The 25,810-nt window shown below is 58.0% G+C and overlaps 5 protein-coding genes across 12 annotated transcripts in view; 3 read left to right on the forward strand and 2 right to left on the reverse strand.

The window, feature by feature from the left end:
- TAOK3 (TAO kinase 3) overlaps positions 1–6,663 on the forward strand; it is a 76,919-nt gene extending 70,256 nt beyond the window's left edge. For all 7 annotated transcript variants that reach the window (XM_077787153.2, XM_085593072.1, XM_085593073.1 and 4 more), the window contains 5 exons: positions 206–409; positions 2,894–3,133; positions 4,210–4,422; positions 4,775–4,957; positions 5,157–6,663. In XM_077787153.2, coding sequence (XP_077643279.1) covers positions 206–409; positions 2,894–3,133; positions 4,210–4,422; positions 4,775–4,957; positions 5,157–5,318 — 1,002 coding nt within the window. In that variant the 3' untranslated portion in view covers positions 5,319–6,663. The remainder of the gene's footprint in view (positions 1–205; positions 410–2,893; positions 3,134–4,209; positions 4,423–4,774; positions 4,958–5,156) is intronic.
- Positions 6,664–7,583: 920 nt separating this feature from the next.
- PEBP1 (phosphatidylethanolamine binding protein 1) lies at positions 7,584–9,880 on the reverse strand. The gene is made up of 4 exons (XM_021549827.4): positions 9,725–9,880; positions 9,316–9,425; positions 8,612–8,712; positions 7,584–8,393 (listed from the first exon to the last, which is right to left on the reverse strand). Exons 1-4 carry the CDS (start codon positions 9,857–9,859, stop codon positions 8,176–8,178), a joined length of 564 nt encoding a protein of 187 aa, XP_021405502.1. The 5' UTR covers positions 9,860–9,880; the 3' UTR covers positions 7,584–8,175.
- Positions 9,881–10,680: 800 nt separating this feature from the next.
- On the forward strand, positions 10,681–16,743 carry VSIG10 (V-set and immunoglobulin domain containing 10). 2 transcript variants are annotated; one of them, XM_077787293.2, is made up of 8 exons: positions 10,681–10,790; positions 10,997–11,281; positions 13,993–14,274; positions 15,010–15,303; positions 15,415–15,525; positions 15,796–15,808; positions 15,921–16,081; positions 16,198–16,743. In XM_077787293.2, the coding sequence occupies exons 1-8, from the start codon at positions 10,724–10,726 to the stop codon at positions 16,284–16,286; spliced, it is 1,302 nt and encodes a 433-aa protein (XP_077643419.2). In that variant the 5' UTR covers positions 10,681–10,723; the 3' UTR covers positions 16,287–16,743. The 2 variants fall into 2 exon arrangements, with proteins under 2 accessions (XP_077643419.2, XP_085449200.1); XM_085593074.1 differs by lacking the exon at positions 15,796–15,808 and having other exon boundaries at positions 15,902–16,081.
- A 146-nt stretch (positions 16,744–16,889) lies between these two features.
- Positions 16,890–19,785, forward strand: CFAP73 (cilia and flagella associated protein 73). Its single transcript, XM_085593077.1, has 7 exons — positions 16,890–17,438; positions 17,905–18,040; positions 18,184–18,288; positions 18,355–18,555; positions 18,654–18,875; positions 19,149–19,307; positions 19,403–19,785. Exons 1-7 carry the CDS (start codon positions 17,380–17,382, stop codon positions 19,496–19,498), a joined length of 978 nt encoding a protein of 325 aa, XP_085449203.1. The 5' UTR covers positions 16,890–17,379; the 3' UTR covers positions 19,499–19,785.
- Positions 19,786–19,879: 94 nt separating this feature from the next.
- Positions 19,880–25,751, reverse strand: DDX54 (DEAD-box helicase 54). Its single transcript, XM_021549805.4, has 20 exons — positions 25,692–25,751; positions 24,732–24,867; positions 24,575–24,645; positions 24,307–24,492; positions 24,169–24,218; positions 24,019–24,060; positions 23,680–23,775; positions 23,448–23,569; positions 23,223–23,284; positions 22,968–23,099; positions 22,504–22,714; positions 22,094–22,228; positions 21,649–21,870; positions 21,488–21,561; positions 21,210–21,407; positions 20,903–21,048; positions 20,715–20,828; positions 20,524–20,628; positions 20,239–20,342; positions 19,880–20,161 (listed from the first exon to the last, which is right to left on the reverse strand). Exons 1-20 carry the CDS (start codon positions 25,728–25,730, stop codon positions 19,938–19,940), a joined length of 2,469 nt encoding a protein of 822 aa, XP_021405480.3. The 5' UTR covers positions 25,731–25,751; the 3' UTR covers positions 19,880–19,937.
- Positions 25,752–25,810: the final 59 nt, after the last annotated feature.

A 25,810-nucleotide genomic window follows, 5' to 3' on the forward strand; every position in this document is an offset into this window, starting at 1 on the left:
CCACTTCTCCTACTCTTGGTGTGGGTCCTGGTGCGGCTGTAGGGGCAGCAGGGCTGAGCATGGCCAGGTGATAGGTCTGGTTCTGTTGGTTTGTAGCAGGATTTTGGTGTCCTTTCATGAACTGGATGGCAGAGGAGGAGCCAGGAAGGTCCCCCATGTCCTGTGTCACGGTGGTGCTAAGGGAAGCCTTGTTTTGACCCTGCAGGAAATGAATGAGGACCACAGCACACCCAAGAAAGAGAAGCAAGAAAGGATATCCAAACACAAAGAGAACCTGCAGCACACACAGGCTGAAGAGGAGGCCCAGCTTCTCAGCCAGCAGAGACTCTACTACGACAAAAACTGCCGTTTCTTCAAGAGAAAAACGATGATCAAGAGGCACGAGATGGAGCAGCAGAACATTCGGGAAGTATGGCACTCCTCACTTCCTCTCCCAGCCTTTTTTAACTGCCTTAGCTTGGTGTCTGGTCTGAAATTAGGTCTTCATGTTTCTAGTTGCTAAATAGAACTAAGAAAAATGTAAGAAAATAGGTTTTGGGAAATGGTTTTTCCTGCAGCTGTGGCTGCTGTGATCAGGTGAGGGATGGCAGCGTTGGCTGCAGCCAGAAACACCCTGGGGGCCTCTCCTCTGGGCCTGGTGCCTCCTCCCAGCTCCTCAGGGTTGGGTTTGGGGGTCCTGCCCCAGTTTGGGCTGTGGGGAGAGCCATGGGATGGGGATGTGGGTTGTCAAGGAGCAGCTTTGCACACCCTGCTTCCCCTCGTTGGTTTTTGCCCCTTGCCTCAAGGCTGCCTGTGGTCAGCCACCACTTTGGAGAAAGAGATTCCACTTGGAGATGTTCCTGTGGCCATCACTGTAGTATCTGAATTCTTCATTGATGTTATTTTTGGATAAAGACTGTCAGATGAGAGGGTGTTCTAGTGAAAACTGAGTGAGGAATGGTCAGAAATTTCCAATTGTGTTCGACCTGCTATGCTCAGACTTTCCAGTGTAATTTGTACTTGTTCAGAGCTTTGCTGCCCTTGGGTCCAGATGTGCCTGGGGCTGCTCAGCTGCTTTGCTGAGATCCAGATACCTCAACCACAGGCACCCTCAAAACTATCGACTCCAAAAATTGAAATTTGATCACCCTTATCACCCTTATGTCAGCTCTTTGGCAGGGGTGAGAACACAGTTCAGTTACCTAGCATGGCATTTAACCAGGAGCACACATCTGACCTCCTGCATTTAAGCTCTTATGAGAGACCTCATTTTCAGAATGATCTGAGTTTTTATTCCCTGAAAATTACATCCCTACTAATCCAAATGTGCCAGTACTAGAAGACTTGGATCACCTGAAGTAAATAACACTTTCAAAATGTGTTTTCCATATTTTAACTAACCACAGATGTTGTTTTTGTGCAAATGGGAAAGTGTTTGAGGGAAGTGGAATGACTGTGTTTATGCTGTGTGAACTGAAATCAGGTGTGGAATAGGCTTGGGAGAGGCTGGCTGAGCTATCCTGGGGTGAAGGCACATGTGCCACAGCTGTGCCTGGTCAGTGCCCCACCTGCCTTTGTGCCCGTGGGAAGTCATTTTGGCACACCAGTACATGTAAATTTTAATCTTGGCTGTCAGGGGTCAAGTTTTGCTTAAATGTAAACGCATGCTACACCCTTAGGGCCAAGAGGGAAGAGGGAAACGCTGGCCCTGTTTCCTTCCCCATCCTCTCAGCTCAAACCTGTCCCAGGTGTAACAGCCACAGGGGCTGAAGTTTGCAGGTGATCCAGGATTACCCATGTGAGCAGCAGCTCAGAATAATTACATTTTTTTGCTTCTCCTGCAGAAACCCGTTAGGCTGAGGCAGCCCTGGGCTGGGCAGGGGGTGGGATGGGGCAGCCCTGCTGTGCCTGGCTGGTGCAGCAGGGAGCACGGCCTGAGGCTGTACCCTGAGCCGGGATCAGGGATGCACCAGCCCCATCTGTGAAGGGCTACAGCTGGAGTCAGCTCCGTGCTGCTCGGGTGTGGCTGACACCTTGAGACACAAATACCTGCAATAATCAGGGAGGGAACTGGTGCCTTCCCCTTCCTGGGCTTGTGCCTTGGGGAGGGTTATCCTGGACTGTGGACACGCTGTGCAGGAGCTCTTGGTGAACGCTGCAAAACCTTCTGAGCCCCGGGCTCCAGCCTTATTTTTAAAACGAGCTGCACCTTGGTAAAAATGCCACCTGGACAATTCACCTCCTCACCTGAGGTGGTGTTGGAGCCATTGACCTCTGCTTTGGCCACTCTAGTGCAGGTGATGGAAGGAGAGCTCATTCCCAGTACCCACCAGGGGCACGGAATTTAAACCAGACAAGATCCCCAATTCCATCAGCCCAGCCCTGAGCACCCTGGGGTGTGTTCCCTGAAAGCTGCTGCGGGTCTCTGCGGGCACGGAGGGCTTGTGTGGGCTCCTGGTGCCACCTGCTGGGGACGGGGGCCATCCCTGAGCAGGACATGGATAGGGATGGGGGATGGATGGATGATGGATGGTCACTGCGTGGTCACTCCTAGCATCCCCATGGCGCTGCTGGGTTTGTGCCCCCGCTGCTGTGCAGTGAGCAGGAGCCTGCAGCTCAAGGCTGCCTGTGGTCAGACACCACTTTGGAGAGATTCCACTTGGAGATGTTCCTGTGGCCATCACTGTAGTATTTGAATTCTTCATTGATGTTATTTTTGGATAAAGATTGTCAGATGAGAGGGTGTTCTAGTGAAAACTGAGTGAGGAGTGGTCAGAAATTTCCAATTGTGTTCAACCTGCTATGCTCAGACTTTCCAGTGTAATTTGTACTTGTTCAGAGCTTTGCTGCCCTTGGGTCCAGATGGGCCCGCTCAGCTCTGTGTGTGTGTGTGTGTGTGTGTGTGTGTGTGCAGGAGCTGAACAAGAAGCGGACGCAGAAGGAGATGGAGCACGCCATGCTGATCCGGCACGACGAGTCCACGCGGGAGCTGGAGTACCGGCAGCTGCACACGCTGCAGAAGCTGCGCATGGACCTGATCCGGCTGCAGCACCAGACTGAGCTCGAGAACCAGCTGGAGTACAACAAGCGGCGCGAGCGGGAGCTGCACAGGAAGCATTTCATGGAGCTCCGGCAGCAACCAAAGAACCTGAAGGTGCTGCAAGCTTTGCTTCTCCTCCAGCCTCTGTCCTCCATGCAGCACCCATGCTGTGGGACCACCGTGCTCTCCACAGCCTGTGCGCTCCCTTGCGTCCCCTCCCCTTGCACAGAGCAGCTCCGGATAAGGGAAGTTGTGGGCTGGGATAGGCCAGAGCTCACAGGGGGTTTTTAAAGTGCTGTGCCAATTGAGGCTGCTGTAAAATAGTCCAGTCCTAAGCAAAGTGTTAGAGAAGTTGTTTCTGACAAAGCTGTGTGTTCAGGCCCTCGCTGGTGTCAGCTTGGAATGATGAAGAGAGGGGGTTTGTGGTGCTTTCAGAGTCCAGAGAGAACACAGAGCACTCTGAGTGTGTGCTGAGCACTGTGCACACCCCAGTGTGCTCCGAGCTGCTCTCTGTGGTAGAGGCATGTTCCTCCTCCCAGTGTCACAGAATCACAGAATATCCTGAGTGGGAAGGGCCCCACAGGGATCATCAAGTCCAAATCTCAGCCCTGCACAGGCACCCCAGCAATCCCATCCTGTGCATCCCTGGGGGCATTTTCCAAATGCCCCTGGAGCTCTGGCAGCCTTGGGGCTGTGCCCATTCCCTGGGAAGCCTGGGCAGTGCCCAGCACCCTCTGGGGGAAGAACCTTTTCCAGATACCCAGCCTCAGCCTCCCTTCCACAGCTCCAGCTGTTCCCTGGGGTCACTGGTCACCAGAGAGAAGGCACACTGCTGTCACTCTGTCACACCCTTGCTAGTTCTTAGGTCTGCAGCCTCCGCCTAGTGCAAGGTTGAGGAGGGAAGGATGCGGAAGGGGAAGGATGCTGTGAAAAAGCAGATATGTTTTGGGAGGCAGGTGATGGGCTGGGTGATCTGCAGGAAGTGGGCAGTGCCCTGGGCTGAGGAGGGCTGAGTGGCTGCTCTTCCTGGCCAGGCTGCAGCAGGGCCTGAGTGCTGCCGCTGCTGCTTAGTCCCTGTGGGAAGTGCACAGAGGGGAGCTGTGGTTCCCACCACCCACCCATGTGGATGTACCACAACCTCTCCATTCCCAAAGCCCTTCGTGCTCTTCACATCGTTCCTTCCTTGGCAGGCTATGGAAATGCAGATCAAAAAGCAGTTCCAGGACACATGCAAAGTGCAAACTAAGCAGTACAAAGCACTGAAGAATCACCAGCTGGAAGTAACTCCAAAGAGTGAGCACAAGACAATTCTGAAGAGCCTGAAGGACGAGCAGACACGGAAGCTCGCCATCCTGGCCGAGCAGTACGAGCAGAGCATCAATGAGATGATGGCCTCACAGGCGGTACGTGCAGGGGGCTTGGGGGCCTGGCAGCACCCTGGGGGGACTTCTTCAGCCACTGAATCATAAAAACTCTTTAAACAACACATCGGGTGGCACTTTCCATCTTGGAATGTGTCCTGTGGAGCACACATCCTTCCCCTGCACCCCTCATGTGCTGGGGTTCAGGATTGGATCTGTTGAGGCTCTGCCTCAGTGTGAGCAGAGCAGCTGCTGCTCATGAAGCCTTCCCTGCTTTCTCCCTCTGCCACCAACACCAGCAGCTGTGGGAAGGAGTGGAGTGGTGTGTGACTTGTGTGGGAGCAGAGGAATTCCCAGCGGGGGTTTGAGCCTTGTTTTCCCAATGCTCTCACAGCTCCGGCTGGACGAGGCCCAGGAAGCAGAATGCCAAGCCCTGAGACTGCAACTCCAGCAGGAGATGGAGCTGCTCAACGCCTACCAGAGCAAAATAAAGATGCAGACAGAAGCACAGCACGAAAGGGAACTCCAGAAGCTGGAGCAACGGGTGTCGCTGCGCAGGGCACACCTGGAACAGAAGGTACGTTCCAGAGGGGGCTTGGGGAACACAGGGAGGCTGGAGCTGTGCTGGGGCTGCTGAGTGCTCCTTGCAGAGGGGTTTTGGGGATGTTTGGAGGCTGGAGCTGTGCTGGGGCTGCTGACTGTGCTCCTTGCAGAGGGGTTTTGGGGATGTTTGGAGGCTGGAGCTGTGCTGGGGCTGCTGACTGTGCTCCTTGCAGATCGAAGAGGAGCTCGCCGCCCTCCAGAAGGAACGCAGCGAGAGGATCAAGTTTCTGTTGGAAAGGCAGGAGCGAGAGATTGAGACGTTTGACATGGAGAGCCTGCGGATGGGCTTTGGGAATTTGGTCTCATTAGAATATCCCAAGGAGGACTATAGATGAGGTTAAATTTCTTTGCCATTAAAAAAAAAACAAAACAAACCAACAAAAACCACAGAAAGCAAACGAAGTAAGGATAAAACTTGCAAACCCAACATTCCCCATGTTGACGGGCGTGCTCTCTCTCTTTCTGTCTCTCTTACTGACATCGTGTCGGACCAGTGCCTGTATATTCTTATCCATCAGGGGCCCCTTTCCCCCGTCACGTCCCGGTGCAGGACAGCTCCTGGCAGTCTTTTCCATAGTATGTCACAGTATTGATGTCTCTGTGCAATGATTAAAAATGTTTCAGTGAAAACTTTGGAGACAGTTTTAATGGAGAAAAAAAAAAAAAAACAACATAAAAACAAAGCCACCAAGTGGATGTATGTTGCTTCTGAGCAATCACTCATTTTACCACCAATCAATGAAAGTACAAGCAAAAAAATATTAATAATTAAAAGATATCTACGATCCCAGGGGGAGAGAGACTGAATCCGCAGCCTTACCTTAACTAGCTGCTGCATAATTTTATTTTATTTTTATTTTTTTGGTATTTATTCATCAGGAATAATTAAATAATAATAAAAAAATTTTATTAAAGATTGAAAAAAAATTTGATACATTTTACAGAAAAAAAACTTAATCGTGCTGTACATATCAGTGGTGACATATTATTACTTTTTTGGGGGTGGGGAGGGGAGGGCAATGACGTGGTGATTTTTAGGAGAACCATGCCAGGGGCAGCAGGGACGAGCCCTGGCCCCTGGGCATATTCTTGATTGTATCATAAATCATTTTCTGCTGTCGCAGAGAATGTGAATACACTTAAATGAGCCCACAGGATCCCAGTAGCACAAATTGGGCTTTGTCAAATCGTGTATTTTGTGTATAGAAGGAATTTAAGGAGAGCTTTTACTTATTTTCATATTGTATTTTAACTGTTTCTCTGATCAAAAATTTTTTTACTTCTTTCCCCCCCTCCCTTCCTGCTCCAGCCACCCCCCACTCTCCAGTTCTGTTCTGGAGCTCAACACTGTCTGTTAGATCATCCCAGCCCTTTTCAGTTTTCTTTTGTTTGTTTTTTTGGGGGGTTTTTTTTTGTTCCTCCCCCAAGTCCACCCCCAACCTCATGATCTTGGTCATAAATATTGCATTATTCACACTTTCAAACTGTGTATTTTCTTACAATAAAAAGAGAAAAAAAAAAGGCTTTACTTCTTTTGCATGCACTTTAAAAAAAAAACCAACAAAAAAAAAGGACAAAAAAACCAACAAAACAACAAAAACATTTTTCAGGTTCCAGGGAAGAGCATGAGTAACTGTCAGAGCTTTTAATTATATTTGTAAATAAAAGTGTTCATCACAATGCCTGGCTGTGTCATTGTGGGAGGGGTGGCTCGTGGCCCAGCACAGGTGCAAGGTGGGGATGGGGAGGGGACACATTCCACTGGTGTCCCATTCCAGGTGTCCCTGAGCCTGGGCAGGACTTGGTTTCCTGACAGTGGAGGTTTTTAATTTTTTAATATTCTCCTCCCAGCCCAAGCAGTCCCAGGATGGATCAGCCTTGTGAGCCCTGCTCCAGCCTTAACTCTGGTGGGCCTTGGTCTGGAGAAGCTGAGGCTGTTTTCCTGGGAAACCATGGATCCTCTTGAAATGTTTTAATTGCTGGGCTGATAAAACTGCCCTGGGGGCAGCACCATCCACATGAGTTCTGGAATCCCAAATTTTCTCAGGGGTGCTGCTGATTCCTGTTTGTCAGACCATGTCACTGCAGAGCTTTGATACGGCAGCTTGAAAAAAAAGGGGGAAGGCTCCTGACTCCATGAAGCTGAATTGCACTGGCTTCACCTTTTTTACCTTTTTATAGCCATCAGGCTCTATCAGAGGCTCATTTCTGATCTAGGCATCCTGGAGACACCCCCAGGCCTCACTGCAAAGCTGCTGGCGCAGCAGGAAGCACCTGGGACCTGCAGTTGGGCTGGGAAGTGGGGCCCAGACTGACTGTTGGGGTGTCAGATCTGCTGTGGTGATGTGGGTGCTCCTGTGGAGGGAGGGAGCCCCCACGAGTCTGGGAGTGAGGAGAGATCCCTTGGGAAGGAACTGAAGGCTGGGAATGATTTTAAGATAGACATGATGGCACTGAGCTGTGTCCCTCCAGCGTCAGTGAGTCCCAGGAATGGGGAGTGCTGGGCACAGGGTCCAGCCTCATCCCAGGAACACACCACCACCCACTGCTCCCTGAGCACTGCCCTCATCCCCCCCAAGAAGACAACCAAGCACACCAAGTACCTTGGGAAGTTTTTAATTGCACTGTGAGCACAGGGCAGGTCACCACAGAAGAGAACTGAGGACTGAACAGAACAAAGTGGTCTCAGCTTTGAGTGGCAGCAGAGAACAGAAGGAAGTGCTCTAGGCCAGCTCCTGCCTCCCCCTCAAGCTGCATCTTCACTACTGTAGTGGTAATGTGGAGGCACTGGCCAAATGTAGGAGGGGGAAAAGAAAAAAAAAAAGGGGAGCAAGTTTCCCTTTGACTGCCCTCTCCTCTCCTGGAAAAGGGAGTCTCCACAGCCAGCACCCACCCCAAAGTGGTTGTGTACCCACACCCCTGCCACCTCAAGCCATCCCAAGACAGCAGAGACCCCCTGAATTGACACTAATTCACAAAGGCTTTTAATTCCCTTAAGCAGGTCAGTTTGGAGCCAGGGACACCCAGCAGCAGCTCTCTAGCTAGGATACCACGAGCATCAGCACAGGCCTGAACACAGGGACACGGAGCAGGGACGGTGGCATTGCCAGTGGTCAGAGCAGGACGTGGGTTCAACTCGTTAACAGAACAGAACTACAGCACCGTGCCCAGCCCCAGCCATGGGCCCTGGCCCTACTTCCCCGAGAGCTGCTCGTAGAGCTTGGGCACGTAGTCATCCCACTCAGCCTGGTAGCAGGTGCCCGCCACCGGCGCCCCCAGCCCGTACTTGCTGCGGAAGGCGGCCACCTTGAACTTGCCGCGCTTGTCCCCGGAGCGGTTGGACAGCACGGGCTCGCTGCAGGCCAGCTGCTGCGGCTGCTCGTACACCAGCCACACGTAGCGGTGCAGCCCTGCGGGGAGCGACAGCGTCACCGCCGTGCCCCCGGCTGCGGGTCCTCCACGGAGCTTAGGGAGCTGCGCTAGGCAGGCCGGATCCCTGCCAGGTGCAGCCCCCAGCAGTCCTGCATGGATCGTTCCCACAGGCAGTTTCCTGCAGGCTTCCCCCCCCACCCCTCTGCACCGGCTGTGATCCATGCAGCAGCACCTGGGAACCGCTGCAGGTACCGACCTGTTCCCTTGGGAGGCCCCGAGCCAACATAATCCGACATCACGGTCCCGCTGCCCACGTTGTTGCCTTTCATGTTGGTCACCAGGAAGTGATGCCACTCCCTGAAAGGACAAGGCACAGAACAATCACGCTGGCAGAGCTGCAGATAAGAACACCCTTTGTCACTCCAAGCTGCTGCTTTTCCATGAGGCTGTCAGCACGGGGTAAACAAAGAGCTGTCATTCCTGGTTTGCCAAACCCAAAGAACACCAGTCCCAGAGCAGGCACCGCTTTGTTGGGATGCACAGCATGGCAAAACAAGCTCCACGTGGCTGCAGGAAACCCACAGCCTCATCTCTGAGAGTGAGGATTCTACACACTGCTGAGGCTGACTCGAGGAAGGTGAGCTAGTCGCAGAGTTAACATTCTGCTGTCAGCAAAGACCTAATTTCAACTCACATACGGGCTAAATTAGAGCAAGCAGTAAATGCTGTGCTGCTCCAGCTACAACAGACCTCTGAGCACCCCTGGTAAGAGCAGCTGCTCCTCCCCATACTGTCCCTGACTCAAGGAGAGATGCAAGGACGTGGTTTCTATGACAAGCCACAGCTCCACAGCTGCACCTTAGGCGGAGCACAGTGCCACCTCCTCCTTAAGCCTCTGCTCAGCCCAAGAGAGATGCTCCTTTTCCCCACGCAGGCCACGGAGCTGTCCATTACCATTACCTGAACTTTGGATCCTTCCGACTGGGCGCATCAGGGTCTGTGAGAACCAGCGTGTAAAGCTTCTGGGGATCGCAGCCGTCCCACTCGATGCTGGTGGGGCGATGCTGGACCTGCAGGGATGACGGCGTCAGCACCGGCCCCGCTGCCAGCGCCAGCCGCCTGCCCTGCACACAGGGCCAGCATGACCTGCGCTGGCAGCGACACCGAGGGGCTCACGGCCATTTGTGCCTGCTCGCCCTGGCTGTGAGAGCCACGGGCTCTCCCTCCTGCGGCACGGCTGCCCGCACACGCAGCCCCTCTCTGTGCGGGGAAGCTCCGGCGGCAGCGGCCGGAGCCACAGCGCGGCAGGCCCGACCGCATCCCGCCATTTTGCCGCGCCACCCCCGCGCGCAGCGCCGCGTCTGCTCACCTGAGTGGGCGTGAGCACCTTGCCCAGCTCGTCGATCTCCACGGAGCCGTACTTGACCCTCAGCGGGTGCGCCGGCTTCTGCTCCACCTCGGCGAGGCTCAGCGGCCCGTCCCACTTGGCCAGGTCCACCGGCATGGCGACGCTTGCGGCTGCGACGGCGGCGGCTCCGGGCTGCCCGTGCGCCTTGGCGGAGGCACCGCCCCGCTCCGCTCCCATTGGTGGAGATGCCGCTATGCTCCCCTCCCATTGGTGGAGACGCCGCTGTGCTCCCCTCCCATTGGTGGAGACGCACCGCCGGCCTCCCCCGCGCCAGCTGTATAGCGCCTCCAGGCGGAGCCGAGGGGGACCAGCAGAGCTCCGGTTACCTGGGCTGGCACTGTCGCCCCTACCGCTAATTAGGTTAATTAATAATTAATGTACCACGGCCCAGTGGGGCAACCCTGTGGGTCTCAGCGCTCTGTTTCACGCGCGCCTTGGTGCTTCCAAGCTGCCATGTGTAAGGTATCCTGGAGAAACCCGAGGATAGTTGCGTGGTTACGGTCCTCGCTGCGGGGTTACACAGGGGAACAAGCGTTTATCTGTGCTCTTCCCGCTCTCCGGCTTGTGGGGTGCCTGTAAGTGGATGGATTAGAGCAGCGTTCTGGCTGTGAGGGTCGCTTAGCGCTCAGGGAACACCGCTCAGCACACGCGGCTCCCTCCGGTTCAAAGCCTCCCGGGCCCCGCTCGGCTGAGGCCGCCCCACACGGCCGAGGGGGGCGTGAGGTGACCCCAAGATGGCGGGCGGGGGGGTCCCAAGATGGCGGCCGGCCGTTCTGAGGCGTCGGGAGCCGGCGGGCGGACAAACCCCATCCCGGGCCCCTCACGGGCCCCGGCGGGCGGGTCCCCCCGGCCGGGCACGCCCGCCCGCCCTCCCCAGGCCTCCCGCCGGGGCGGCGGCCGGGCAGCACCGCCTCCGCGGGGCTCTGGCGGCGGCACACAGCCGTGCAGCGCCTGGGCGGGATGCTGCCGGCGCGGCTCCTGCTCGCCCTTTGCTTCTGGAGGCTGGTGCCGCGCCGGGAGGCCGCAGGTAGCGCGGGCTGAGGGGAGGGGAGCAGGGAGCTCTGTCCCCTTTCCTGATGTGTGCTGGATGTTTTTATTCCCCTCCGAGGTCCCTCAGCAGTGCCCTCACAAGCACCTCAGAGGGCTGACACAGATGAGCTATCCAGCTCTTTGCTGCAGCAGCCGGCTTTGCCCATTCCCTTCATCCCTAACGCCGTCCCTTCTCTCTTGCAGGAACAGATGAAGTGGTCTTTGGGCAGCTGGGAGGAAGCATCCTCCTCTTGTGCCGCAACGTGTCCAAGGACGCCGCCGAGGTGGTCTGGTTCCAGGGGGACCCGCACTCCTTCCCGCCCCTCTTCTCCTCGAGGGTCTCCTTCCCCCCGGACGTCCGCTTCTCCCTGGTGGACAACAGCTCCCTGAGCATCTCGGAGCTGCGTCTGCAGGACCAGGGCAACTACACCTGCAGGGAAGTGCTCAACAAGACGGACCATGAGCACAGGGTGCAGCTCCGGGTGGCCAGTAAGTCATCCCCACAGCTGAGCTTCCTCCCCTCTGCCTTCCACATCCCCAAAGTCATCTGGCACCGGTGGAAAAATAATATTTAGAAAGTGCAAACGGCTTTATGGTGCATAATCTCTCTCACATCTGCTAACAAGCACCAAAATGTGTGTCCAAGTGGCCTGTCACAGGTCTAGCATATGTAGGGGAAATGCCAACTCTCAAGTCCTTGTTGTGTCTCTTCTTCACGAGTTTTTGGGCACATCTTCCATTCTCTGTAGCTGTTCCAAGGGGACTCTTTTTCTCAGAGTCTGGTTGACTTGAGTCTCCATAAAACATGGGGTAGGGGATGCTGCTTGCTGTCTGCTTTCCCTTGTTTGGGGTAGATGTGCTGGGCCATCCTTCTAGTGAGAGAACTCTTCCCAGCTGAGAAGTCTTACATTGATGGAAGTACAAAATTCCTCAGATTTATGTGGGAGCAGTATCCTGAGAGTGTACCTGTTAGCAGCACAAGCCAGTTCTTTCAGCCCCTCTGTGTCTTCTGGTGCTCTTACCCTTTTCTATCTGTATTTCATCCATTCATTCCCTTAGAAATGTTCAGAACACAGGTGGAAGTCAGGCTGGAAAGTGCTCCAGCAATTAATCCTTCCTGCTTCTACCAGGGAACCATTATTTTGCCCTGATGCCTCCTGTATTCCATGGGAACAGTCCCCCCCCACATCTCCTGCCACTCTTAGTCCCTTTATGATTGAGAAGAGGGAAAATCCTCTGCATTCTGACCCTCTGTACTCCCTTGGCCCTTTCCTTTCTTGCTGTTCTTTCCATGTGTGAGACCTGTTTGCCTTCAGGGTGTTCCTTCCTTCTACCTGTGTGTAAACACTGCACCTGTTCTGTACAGATTAACCTCTTGAAAGTTTACAGGAGTAAAAGTTCTCTTCCTGCAACAAGGAACGTGCAGGTGGAGGTGTGGAAGGATTGAACCCCAGACTGCTTCAGGGAATAGATCTGTAGGCACTGGGCCAAGGAGTGGGGAGCCCCAAATCTGGAGCACTGGGGCAGAACACTTGGGAGCCAAACATATTTATGGGGTGTCAAGTGTGTGCTGCATTCTGGATTTCATTTGTTAGTCTGAAATTAATTGTGTCAATTAATTTCCAAGTACAACAAAGGTGATGTGGGCATAGCCTTTGATAGGTGAGAAGGAGATTTCTGGAGATGCTTTAGCTCAGCAGGAGGAGCATCAGCAAAAGTTGGAAGTTCAGCCTCTGACCTGTAGCAGGGCCCCATTTTTTCACATCTCTGTTGGTGGAACATTTTACCCTGGCCTGGAGCAAATTTTGGACACAGACTTGGCACTGCTGTGGAAGAGCCTCCCAAGATATGCAGAGGTTTTTTGTGGGAATAACCAGCTGACAGTCTTCAACCCATCCCATGGGTGGTACCAAAAAGTTCTGTTTTTGTTTAAAACTGCACTTTGGAAACCTCACGAGCAGTAAACATTCTAGTGACAGGACAAAGGTGCAGCCCTGCCTTGGGCTGTGGTTTTGTGTTTGTTTTGGATGGGAAAGAGACGTGCAGTTCCACACCTCCAGGGATCCCTTGGCACATCTGTGTGTGGGTTGATGCAAGAACTGTTGGCTCTTCTGTGGGTCAAACCACAACAGGTCCTTTTTGCTGGTGTTTTGGGAAGGTGGAGATTTTTAAGCTTTTAGTTTGTTAACTTTATGGGAGCAGATTTCTTTAGACAGAGCTGTGCTGGGAGAGCCTGGGAGTTCAGGATGTAAAGCTGATGGCTTCAGGAGTTTGTTCCTGGGGTCAGCACACAAAGTTCAGCCCTGGCTGGACATCCTGGAGGGGCTGTGTCCACCTGGACATCCTGGAGGGGCTGTGTCCCACTGATGTGGGGCAGTTTCTGCTGGTTCAGGCTGACAGGATGCACTATTAACCACAGCCAGGGTTTGGGATCAGTTTGATCCTCCCCAGACATGGGACACAAGGAGTGTTGCCGAGAACTTTCTTGCCAGAGCTGGGTGGTTTCAAAGATCACCTGAGGTGTGTGTACAGTTCCTACAGAGACAAGCCCTGGGAAGGTGTATTCTTGCAGCTCGCACCAGGGTTTGCCATGATGGTTTTTTTTATTAATTCAAGTAATTTCAAAGTCCTGTGAATAAATACTCCCCAAAATAAGCCTCAGACATCCCTTTGGCACCTCCGGCGTGGGGCTTGTTTTGGTTTGATCTCTTGGTGGGGCCTTGTTCAGCACTGCATTAGGCACACACAGAGGCATGGCCTGTTAATTCTGTCTGGATCAGAGTCCACGATCCCTCTGGCTGTTAAATCAGCACGTGTGTGGATCAGGTTTGGAAGGAGCAGCTGGGAGAGAGCCAGGACTGTGCCTTGCTCTCAAGTGAGGACTCAGTGTCCCTCCCTGGTAGCTGTGCCAGGAGGACCAGGGCAGTGGGATTTCATTGTCCTGCTGTGTTTATCTCATATCCTTTGGATAAAGCTGTGGCAATCATTTTTTCCTTCCCTCAAGGCTTGGCTGTGGGGACTGTGACAGCCCCTCTTGGTCCCTGCTGGCTGTCACTTACAGCTGTGCACACCTGGGGCTGTGGGATGCAGATCAGAGAGCAAGACTTGCAGGGAAACAGGAAACATTTTTCAAGGGGAATGGTGACAAATGAATTCCAGCCCTGCAAGTGTTTCTCACCATGTGCTGTCCTTGCTGGTAGATCCACCACAGGCAACCCCAAAGTGCTGGGCTGAGAGCTCCTCGTCAGGGCTGATGCTGCAGCTGTTCTGCAGCTGGCCTGGGGGGTACCCCCACCCCACCCTGCACTGGAGAGAAGAGGGGCAGGATCTGGAGAACTCCAGCTGGGTCATCAGCTCCACCAGCTCCTCAGACACCCACGTGGAGACACTGAACAGCTCCCACCTCTCCCACCGAAAAGTCTTCAAGTGTGTGGGCAGCCACGTGGTGAAGCAGGAGCAGCCTGCCTGCACTGTGGAGATAAGTGAGTGGATTTGCTGCCTCATTAACTGCTAATGAAGCTGGTGAACAGGGGGGAGGTGGGTACCCTGGTCATTCCCTGCTCTCCAGAGCACTGAGGAAGTCAGGGAAGGCAGGAGGTGGCATGGCAGGGCACCTGAGGTACAGATGTCCTGCAGCTGATATCCATCATGGAAGAGTTGTAGGTGAGCTGTATTTTGAGCCCATCTTCACGGGCCAACAAATTCCACCCCAGCAGTGTTTTCACCTGTGGAAAGCTCCCACACACCTGTGTGAAAGAGAGGTGGTTTGGGGGCTGTGGGCAGCTTGAGATGAGGTTTGATAAGGGTGGGTTTAAGGGTTGTGTGTGCCCTTCAGGCATCTCAAGGATTTGAGTGGCTGGTGGAAATCTGGGTTGTATTTATCCTCCAAGGGTTGTCAAGGCTTCACAAGAGCTCTGCTGATCCCAAGGAAAGTAATGCCTGGGCTGCTGTTCTCCTCTCTGCCATCTACCTGCTGGCTACCCTCAGGCCATTTTTCCCTGGGGATGTGAAGACAGGTGTCAGAGGGGACTGAAAGCTGCTCAGGTCGCTCCTTGGGAGGCTCCTGAGTGAGCCAAATGCTGACTCCCAGACTCCCACCTGCCTCCCTTCTGTTAATGATTATTAATCAGCCAGAAGCTTGATTGCTCGTTATGTTAATTGCCTCCATTCCCTCCTTGACTCTTGTTTTTGTTTTCTTTTCCCCCGGGGCTGTGCAGAACGCCCTTCCCTGGAATCGGAGCCCCCACAGACCTGCTTTGTGGGTGACAACGTGACCCTGACCTGCCGGGTGACCGAGGGCACTCCGGCAGCTCGGCTCAGCTGGCTCCGGGACATCACCCAGCCCGAGGTGGAGATCCAGCCTGGGGGGAGGTTCCTCATCGCCCAGGAGGGCAACGTGTCCCGGCTCACCATCCAGAACTGCTCCCAGGGCACTGACGGCGGCTGCTACGTCTGCAAGGCGCAGAACCCCGTGGGGCTCAGGGAGCTCTTCGTCTGCCTCACAGTGAAGCGTGAGTGGGGCTGTGGCAGGAGGGCCTGGGGACACTGCACACCTGCTCTTTGGTTTGCAAAGTTTGGTTTTCTCTGAGAATTCCTCATCCATCTGTGTTCCCTCTCTGCAGAGCCGGTGAACATCCTTGGGGTTGTGGGTGCTGTGGTGGTCCTGTCCCTACTGACTGTTCTCACTGTCACCGGGGTTGTGCTGTACTACAATCCCCTCCTGTGCCTCAGAGGTAGGGATTGGTTAGGGGTTGGTTCCTTCTTTCTGGAGTCTATCCCTAACCCACTTGTCCCTCCCCGTGTGCTGGAGTCAGTCAGGGTTGCCTGTGCCGTGTCTGGGCAGGTCACCTCCACGTCCATGCCTCTGCACGGGTCTGCCAGTGACCATCTGGGGAGGCACAGACATGGAGGCAGGATTGGCAGGGGTTGTCCAGTCCAGTAAAACCAGTGGCACTCCCAGAGGGGCAGTTTCTAATGTTGTCTCTCTTTTCTCTCCCATTGAGGTGCTGCGTTCAGGTGAGTTGACATTCCTCAGCCCAGTCCCTCATGGCATCACTACTCAGCCTTCCTGTAGGGCAGGGAACAGGCTCTCCTCAGCCTTTTATCCAGCTTGCTCTGCTGTTCCCAGGAATGCAGACTCAGGGGATATCTTAGTGCTGGTGGACTCTGAAGATGACGAGGAGGGGAAGGGGTTCGAGGAGACCCTGAGCAGCTGCACCGAGCACGAGGCCATGGCGTTGGTTGGTGGGAGCAAGGCCCAGGCTGCTCACCTGAACCACCTCACAGAAGGTGAGGAGCCACCTGCTCCCTGCTGAGCTCTGGGTCATCCCAGAGCAGCTGCCAGGGAGAGAGGAATTCTTGATTGCTGTTGTAGCTGAGATGCTGCTGCTCTGTGCCCTGTGTAGGTGATGATGACGAGCTCCATGGTGAGGTCTCTGCGCAGGAAGTGAGAGAAGAGAGAGGCACGAGGCTCACAGCTTCTATCCCTCCTTGAGGAAGCACACAGAGCTCCAGCTGGAATCCAGCATCAAGCAGGCCATCACTGTGTGTGGCTGAGCACAGGCTGTCTGTGTCCTGGCCCAGGATGCTTCAGACAGAGCCTTCCACCTCTCTCTCCACCTGCTTCCACAGTTCCACTCCGTCCTTCTCCAGCCATGTTTCTTCATTTCTTCTCTTCAATTTCCTCCTTATCTTGGATGTCCCTAAAACAAGGTGACACCCAGCACAGGCAGAGCATGGGACCACTCCTTCACTTCAATGCCTGTGATAGACTTGAATTCCTGTGTGGGATTCTGACTCTGTCCCCATGAGCAGCTCTGGGATGGACAAAGTCACCACGGGGCCACGGTGGTCCTGTGACAAGGGGAGAAGTGAGGGCTGTGTGGGCAGGACATGGCTGACACTGACTCTGGGAAGGCTGAATTGTTTGTATTATAAATATTTTTCCCCTATTCCTTCTGCAGTGTTTCTCTGTGTCCAAGTCAGGAGTTAATCTGTTCCTTGTCAAGTGTGCGTGTAGGGAAAGGGGGCCATGAGCACACATACGGGGGGACAGAGGGGCCTGGCAGCACACAGGGGATCACAAGGGTCTGATGGCCTGTGCAGTGGAAGGGAAGCACTCCTGGGACACGCAGAGAGGCAAGGTCTGCGCTGTGGGTGAAGTCGGGGGGTCTGAGCCATCCCTGGGGTGTCAGAAGAGTGGGAGCTGGAGCAGGATGAGTGGAACAGGGAGGGGTGGGGATGGTGGTTGGGGTCTGGCTGTGCACAGTGGTCTCTGAAGGACCAGAGGGTTCTCAGGGGCTGGAGTGGGGTCTGAGGGCTGGAGGGAACGGAGTGTGGCTGGAAGGGAAAGATGGGATGGTTTGAGGGCTGGGAGTAGGATCCTCCCTGCAAGCAGCCCTGGTGCATTCCCTGTGCCCGGCACTGTGCCCTTGCAGCGGCGCTCGGAGCCAAGCCAGGAAAATCCCAGGGAGCTGCGGGAGCCTCTGGCTGCCCCTGGCAACTCTGTTGTGCTGCCAGCACCTCGGCTGTCCCCGTCCCAGCTCCCCCGCAGGCTCCTGGGCGAGGAGGAGGAGGGACCGGCCGAGATGGACTCGGAGCTGCAGGAGCGGTTGCGAGAGGCTTTCCGGGACAAGCTGCGGCTGCTGTGAGTGACACCCCTCTGTCCTCCCTGTGACAGGTGACCAGCATGTCCTGCGTGCCCCGAGATCTCAGTTTGTGTTCCCATCTCCGGGTGCCGCTGCCAGATGAGTGCCACTGGGTGGGTGTAGTGTCCCCAGCTGAGGCTCCCAGGGAGGAGAGAACACTGCAGCCACGGGCAGGCAGGGGCATTCTCCAGGTTCTAACAACAAAGCTGAGGTTATGGTGTGGCTTGCCCTTCCCTGGGGAGCAGCACTAGTGCTGGGGGGCTCCAAGTAGGGGAGGCTGAAGTGGGAGGGCTGGGCAGGAACGAGGGTGGGCGAGAACATGAATGCAGGCAGGGCTAAGCCTGTGTGGCTCCTGACAACCCCTGCACGCACCGGGGAGCCGGGCCAGGCTCCCCTCCTGAGCCCCGCGGACAGCGGTGGCCCGTGGGACGGTGGCAGATGCTCTGCCCAGGCTTTCCTCCGCAGCCCGGCCGAGCTGCACGCAGCCCGTGGCAGGACGGTGGCACCGCGGGACCTCGCCGCGCTGCCTCCATCCACTCGTGTGCTCCTGAAGAGGCGGGAGGTGGCGGAGGTGGAGCGGCAGCTGCAGACCCAGCGGCAGGTGAGGGCGGCCCCAGCCCCTGGGCGCCGCAGGCGTGCCGCGGGGACAAGGGGGCTGGCAGGGTGTCCCCAGCTCCCCGCGGGCTGCGGGCCGGGCTGTGCACAAGTGGAGGGAGATGCTCTCCACACCCTGCGATCCCGCAGGAGTTCCAGCAGCGGATGCAGCGCCTGGCGCAGCGCCGACAGCAGCTGGCCCGGAGGCAGGAGCAGCACCGCGGCGCCGTGCTCAGCTTTGACTCCTTCCTCAAGGTGCCGGGCTGGGGGCCGGGGCCGGGCGGGCCGGAGGGTGCCCGCTGACGCGGTGACACGGCGCAGGCGGTGGCGGCCCGGCGGGAGCGGGCGCTGCGCCGGGCGGGCGAGGAGCGGGCGCGGGCGGCGGCGGAGCGAGCCGAGGCCGCCCGGCTGCAGCGGGAGCTGGAGCGGCTGCGGCGGCACCGGGAGCGCCTGGCCCGGCGCCTGCGGAGCCTCCGGCCCTTCGGGGACTACCTGCGGGACGCGCTGGCCACGATGGGGCAGGTGAGCGTGGGCTCCTGCGGTGCCACCCTGCGTGTCCCCAAGCCCCTTGGAGGGGTCACCTTCCAGCGCTCCGGCCTCAGCCGCTTCCCACTGCCCAGTTCCAGGACGTGCCGGCCATGCTGGTGCACTTCGGGGTGCTGGCGGGGGTGCGGGCAGCCCTGGCGCGGGAGGCAGAAGCCGGGCAGGAGCAGCTGGCCCAGGGCAGGGCACAGCTCCAGCGGTACCGTCAGGAGAGCAGCACCCAGCTCCTGGGCACCAGGAACGAGCTGGCCCGGCTCCACGCACGCCTGGAGGCTGCCCACCGAGATGTGCTCCAGTGGGTAAGGGGGATGTGGGCTGCCCAAGGACCCCCAGGGAGAGGGGCAGCAGTACAGACCCCAGGTGTGCTGCACAAGGGAGATGCCCAATGCGGTCGGTGGAGGTGCCAAGTTGGGCTGCAGCCTTCTGGGCTGAGCTGAGCATACCCACATGCCCAAAAAGCAGCAGCTCTGCCTGGGGGGGATACACAGCCAGGACTCCTGGGTCCCCCTAGTCTGGCCTGGGGGGCACAGAAGGACACAGGGCGGTGGCCAGGGGCTCACTCGGTCCTCCAGGAGTCGTGCTGGACCCACATCCAGAGCACAGCCATCCAGAAGACCCTGCTGCTGGGGCAGATCAAGCTGGCTGTGCTGAATCTCTTCCAGCAAACCACTGCACAGCTCAGGATCCCCATGGACAGAGCCCAGGAGGACACGAAGGCCCAGCTGGACATGGTCAGCACAACCCTTTTCCGGGGCAGTGGGGCTGGGGACACACAGGGGCATTTACATCCCTGGATGGCTGTGGCATCAATCTCCCATCTCCACAGCTGCTGCTGTGCATGCGGGCCCTGGCTGACATCTGTGCCACTGGCACACACCCACAGCACCACAGGAGTGTCAGGCTGCTTCAGGGGCAGGAATAGCCCCTGGGGACACCTGCCTGCTCCTGGGGATGGGGAGAGGCTGCCAGGGCCAGCATGGAGCCACAGGACCTGTGGGGATGGAGGTAATTCCCTGTGAGTCTGAAAACCCCATGTCAAGAGGCAACATGAATGGCAGTGGCACAGTCACACTGGGGTGACACCACACCCAGGCAGGCTCAGAGCACTCCCAAGGTTCCCTCCTGCACAGAGCACCCCAGGCAGGAGGACAGAGCTGCTGTTGGCATCTCTGAAGGTGGTTCACATCAAAATACATCAAAATACATCCAGCTGTGCAGCTGCAGCACCTGCTTGTTCTTGTGTCTCTAGGGTAGATATTACCCCAGGCACGATGCTTGGAGCAAGGACAAAGAGAAGCTGGGATGCAAAACCAACGAATAGTTACTGTCCCTGTCCCCAGCTCCCAGCCCAGACGTGTCCCCTACATCCTCTTCCTCAGCTTGCCCTTCTTGGCAGCGCCCGCCCGGCGCCCGAAGGCCATTTGCCGCAGCTCCTGCACGCGCTGCCGGTTGCGGGCCTTGAGGCGCTTCAGGCCCCCGCTCTGCAGGAAGCGCTGCTTGGCCGCCTTCTTGCGCTGCTTCAGGATCTGCTGCTTGTTCTTCAGCTCCGAGCGCACCCTGCCCTGCGCCGGGGGCTGCGCGGCGCCTGCGGGGACACGGCTGTGCTCAGAGCCGGGCCGAGGGGAGCAGCGCAGGGCTCTGCTGCTCGCTTCGGGTACTCACCGTGCCCACGCCTGTGCTTCCCCCTGAACTGCTCCCTGCTGCGTGGCCCTTCCTCGTCCTCATCCCGCTCGTCAACCTTGTACTTCTGCTTCCACTTCTCATAGCTGGGATGGGTGTGTTAAGGGAACTCGTGGTGATTCTTCCCTTGACCCTGTGCTGTAGCTATCAGACTGTGCTCCCTCCCCTGACTGCTGCCCTGGCAGGGGATGGAGCCCTGACACGTGGGTCCAGCCCTGCTCCCGCAGCGCCCAGCCCAGGCAGGCAGCAGTGCCCATGGCAGGATACAGGTTGTTCTTGTAGGAGCTGCTGATGTAGCGCCCGCTCTCCGTCCGCACCTTCTTCTTGTCCTCCTGGCCCGTCTGCCCCACAAACCGCTTCTTCTTGCGGTCCCTGCGAGAGACAGAAGGGTGGTGGGACTGAGCAGTGCCACCCCCAGCCCTGGGTCTCCCTCCAGCCTATGGGCAAACCCTGCTCACCACTTCAGCAGCTGCTTGTTCTTGTTGAGGTTGTGGTTCTCGTCGCCCATGAGATCCAGCACGGCCCCGGCCGCCTGCTGCTCGAAGGCACTGCCCTCGCCACCCACGCTCAGCCTGCAAAGGGGGGTGATGAGAGCAGCCCCCACACAAGCTGGGAGGGGACAGCACAGGAGCCCCCCCAGACTTACCCCCGCTCACTCTCAAAGTCCTTGGGCCGGTATGGGATGTAGAAATCCTCAGCCTGCTGTGCCGGCTGCTGTGGCTTTTTCCTGGGACCATCTTCCCCTCCTCGGCCCCGTTTTCGCTTCTGGCCCCCCACATTGGAGAACACATCCTGGATGAAGACAGTGGAGGGGTTTGGGAGCTACGTCCCCCCAACATCCCCACAAGTCTCTGCACCAACCCCCAAGCCCCAGCTCCAACTTGGGGCCCTGGTGCTGCCAGCACTGGGCCAAGGCAGCTCTGCAGCAGTTCCTGCATCCATGACCCAATCACCTGGAGGTCTTCCTGCTCTCCTTCTCCATCCTGGGGCTCAGGAGTGGCTGGGCACAGCCCCTGCCCTTTAAGTGCTGCTGCCCGCTTCTCCTGCTGCCCACGCTGGAACTTCTCGATCAGGGCACGGTCATGGCGCCGCTTCGATCGCATCACGGTGCTGGCCGGTGTCCGGGATGTGGCGTTGATCTCAAAGATGGTCTGTCCCCAGGGCAGGAGCATGATTCCCAGTGAGCCACGTGGGTCTCCCCTCCCCTCCCCTGCCCTCTGTCTCAACTCACCGCCTTGGACTTGTAGGTTTTAATGCTATCCACCAACTTCAGCCTCTGCAGCTCGGTGTCTTCGAAGCGAGCTCCTGGGAAGGCAGGCAGGAGAGGGGCACAGATGAGTTTCCTGGGGAGGGCAACGGGGCCTCCTCCCTCGGCACCCCCTCAGCACTCACTGAAGAGGGGGTGCATGCCCAGCTGGGACACATCCAGGTCCTTGGCTCTCTTGATGGACTCTGGCGAGGGGCCGGGCCGGGAGCGCAGGTACTGCTTGTGGGCGTTGTCGGCGACGCGGCGGAGGCTGCGCAGCTCCAGAGAGCCCTGGTGGTCCGTCAGCAGCAGGCATTCCTCATCATCCACCAGGCTCTGCGGGACACGGCCCAGGACCCCGCCAGCATCTGCAGCCCAGGGCACACCGTGTCACCTCCCAGCACTCACCCTGGATGTCTCAGAGCAGAGCTGACAGCTCCAGGGAGCTCAGCACTGTTCAATCAGCATCCCCCACACACAGGGTCTATCGCAGCCCCCAACACACCATTCTCCCCATCTGTGTGAGGGCCCACCACAAACTCCAGCACTGGCCAAGGATAACACCCCAGTGGCCACACAGCCACCCCTCACCTGCAGGCATCTCCTGGGCTCCAGCAAGGACGAGCGGGCGGCCCAGGAAGAGGTGGAGGTCGAACACGTAGGGCATCTCGTCGGGAGCCACCAGTGAGTAGGCAGTGCCACTCCGGCCAGCTCGGGCCACGCGACCTGGCACAGGCAAGAGGAGAATGGGAAACCATACCCAGCCAGTCCAGCCTGGCCCCACCCAGGCAAGGTGTCCCTGGCAGTCTGCACATGTGACATTTACCGTGAGGGCATGGCTGGCAAGGGGCTGTGGGTGGCTGGGGAAGGGGCAGGGGGAAATTCTACAGGAAGATACCAGTCCTGCCCCCAAGAGCTTTCACAGTCCAGCTGGGACATCACTGACACTGCTTGTCCCCAGTCTGTCCCTCATCTCAGCACAGCTGGGCACTGGCACCCACCGACACGATGCAGGAACAGCTTGCCCTTGGCAGGGAAGCTGAAGTTGATGACATTGTCCAGCATGGGGATGTCCAGCCCCCGGGCGGCCACGTCGGTGACCAGCAGCACTGGGCACTTGCCCTGGGAGAACTTGGCAATGTTGATCTTGCGGGCGGTCTGGTCCAGAGAGCTGTAGATGTGGGTGCAGCGGATGCCCTGTGCTGTCAGCAGCTGGGAAGGAGGGAACAGAGATTGGATGGATGTGCCCTCAGCAGAGAGACAGGGCCAGAGACTCCAGAGTGGCCACCTGGACCTCCAAATCCCACTGTGCTCCCTTCTCTTTCTGAGGGGTGAATGGATGCAGCACCTCCATGATCACATATTCTAGGGTTTCTCCTTCAACCCAGTGAAACAGATGGAGATATTCCAGCAGGGACCTGCCCCAGCTGCAGACCCCACATGGGCACCCCCAAATGCCACGTACCTCCCTCAGATACTCTGTGTGGTGCTTGGTGGCCACGAAGACGACTGTCTGGTCCTGGGGCTTCACCACGCTGCGGAGCAGGTGGAGCAGCACGGCCGGTTTGTCGTCCCCGCGCACGTGGAAGAACACCAGCTGCAGCAGGACAGTCCTCAGCCCTGTGCCACCACCGCCACCCTTGTCCCTTCCTCAGGGCCACGTGGCTTGCAGGGCGTAGGGGGCACAAAGCCCATCTAGAACTCCCCCCACCCGTCTCACCTTGAGCTGCTCACTCAGCTTGGACTCCACATCCAGGCGGATCAGCATCGGCTCAGTGAGGCCTGTGGTGACACACAGGACATGGGTCACTCACGGGGTGTCCTGCTGGGGACACCCACTTGGCACAGCATTAATCCAGCTTGGTTCTCCCAGTGCTGGGCTCGGCCTGGCTGCAGGCCTGTGCCGTGTCCCTGTCCCCAGCGCCACCTGCCCCCAGCTCCTCACCAGCCCGGGCAAACTCGACGAGCAGCTTGGGCAGCGTGGCGGAGAACAGCACGGTCTGGTGGCAGTCTGGGAGCCGGGCGATGATCTCCTGGAGCTGCTCAGCAAAGCCCATCTCAAAGAGCCTGCAGGGGAGGGGATGTGGGACATGGCAGGTCCCTCCCTGCCACTCCCTGGGCCTCTCGCCCGTGTGGGGACACTGCCAGCCCTGGGGACACCCCTGTGCCCTGCTGACCTGTCGGCCTCGTCAAACACCACGTACTCCACGGTGTGCAGCTTCAGCTTCATCTCCACTGCCACGTGCACCAGGCGCCCAGGGGTGGCTATGATTCTGTGGGGACAGAGGTGGTGACAGGACCAGCCCAAGGGGGAGGCAGTGTCCCCACACCATCCTGGCAACATGTCCCAAATCCAACCCAAAGGCAGCACAACAGGGACCCTGCTGTCCCACAGGACGTTGCTCCAAGGGAACACCAGGAATGCCCATCAGGCACACCAGCTCTGAACACCAGTGTCATCTCCGGATGGCTGGTGGCCATTTCCCCACTGGGTCCCCTCCTTGTGCCCCACTCACATGTCAGGGTTCTCATGCAGGGCAGCAAACTGGTCCTCCATCCTGTGAGAGAGGGGAGAGGCTGGGGTGGCACCGTACAGCTCAGCCCCTCACCAGGTTTTGGGGAAGCTCAGGGAAGCAGGGATTGGAGGGGACATGGGGACAGCTTACTTGTCTCCTCCCAGGATCAGGGCTGTCTTCAAGCCAGTGAACTTGCCCAGCTGCAGGGTGAGGAATAAACTCCTTGGTGGGATGCAGCACCAAACCCATTGGCCCCGTTGTTCCCACTCGCCCCCAGGTCCCCTGTACCTCCTTGGTGAACTTGAGGGTCTGCAGGGCCAGCTCCCGGGTGGGCGAGAGGATGAGGGCGCGTGCCCCGGCCTGGCTGGGCGCCTTCAGCCGCTCGAACATGGGGATGAGGAAACAGGCTGTCTTCCCGCTGCCCGTCCGGGCCATGGCCACCACATCCCGGCCACGCAGGATGGCAGGGATGGTCTGGGGGACACCACTGTCACCATCGCTGTCACTGTCCCACTGCCACCCCCTGGGACAGGCACCCACTGCTCCCCAAGATCACCTTCCTCTGGATGGGTGTGGGCACCTTGTAGCCCTTCTTCATGATGCCCTTGAAGACAGGGTAGCTGAGGCCTAGGGGAACAGGGACAAGTGAGGCGGCATGAGCAGGAGGGGACAGTCCCTGTCCCAGGGACAGTTGTCCCCTGCCTCACACGTACCCATGGACTGGAAGCCCCCGGATTTCTTCTTCTTCTGGTTCTGGGCCCGCACCATGGCCTGAGTGTCCAGTTCAGCATCAGCGCCATCGTCCTCCTCGGCAGTGGTGGGGAAGGCAGGCAGTGGGGTCGCAGGCACCTGGGGACAGTGGGGACACGGCTGCGGTGATGGGCCAGGGTCACTGCAGCTCTGCACGGCTGGCATGGCAGGCAGGGGCACCAGTGACGGTGACCGTGGGTACTGGGGACACTGGCACTGGGACACTGGTGCTCAGGACATTAGCACTGGGACACGGGTACTAGGGACACTTGCACTGGGACATGGGTACTGGGGACACTGGTAGTGGGGACGCGTGTACCAGGAATACGGGCACTGGGGACACTGGCACTGGGGGCACCTGTACTGCGGGCAGCGGCACATGGAGACCGGGGCCAGTACCGGGCACAGTGGCATGGGGGTGCAGGGACATGGGGAACAGGGACATGGGGAACAGGGACATGGGGTACAGAGACACGGGGAGTAGGGACACGGGGAACAGGGACACGGGGAGCAGGAACACGGGGAGCAGGGACACGGGGAGCAGGGACACGGGGATACAGGGACACGGGGTACAGGGACAGGGGGAGCAGGGACATGGGGGTACAGAGACACGGGGAACAGGGACACGGGGAGCAGGGACACGGGGAGCAGGGACAGGGGGAGCAGGGACACGGGGATACAGGGACACGGGGAGCAGGGACACGGGGAGCAGGGACAGGGGGAGCAGGGACACGGGGATACAGGGACACGGGGAGCAGGGACACGGGGAGCAGGGACAGGGGGAGCAGGGACACGGGGATACAGGGACACGGGGAGCAGGGACACGGGGGTACAGGGACAGGGGGAGCAGGGACACGGGGAACAGGGACACGGGGAGCAGGGACACGTCTCACTCGGGCCCGCCCGCTCCCGCCCCTCCGTACCGGCGCTCCGCGGGGCTGGCGGCGGGCGCGCGGCGCCATGTCGGTAGCGGCGGCGGAACCGCGTGTCGGGGGCGGCTCCGGAAGGGGCCGGGCCCGCTCCGCTCCGCCCCGGGGCCGCG

This window comes from Lonchura striata, chromosome 15 (assembly GCF_050655825.1).
Source record: "Lonchura striata isolate lonStrDom1 chromosome 15, ASM5065582v1, whole genome shotgun sequence".
Lineage (NCBI taxonomy): Eukaryota > Metazoa > Chordata > Aves > Passeriformes > Estrildidae > Lonchura > Lonchura striata.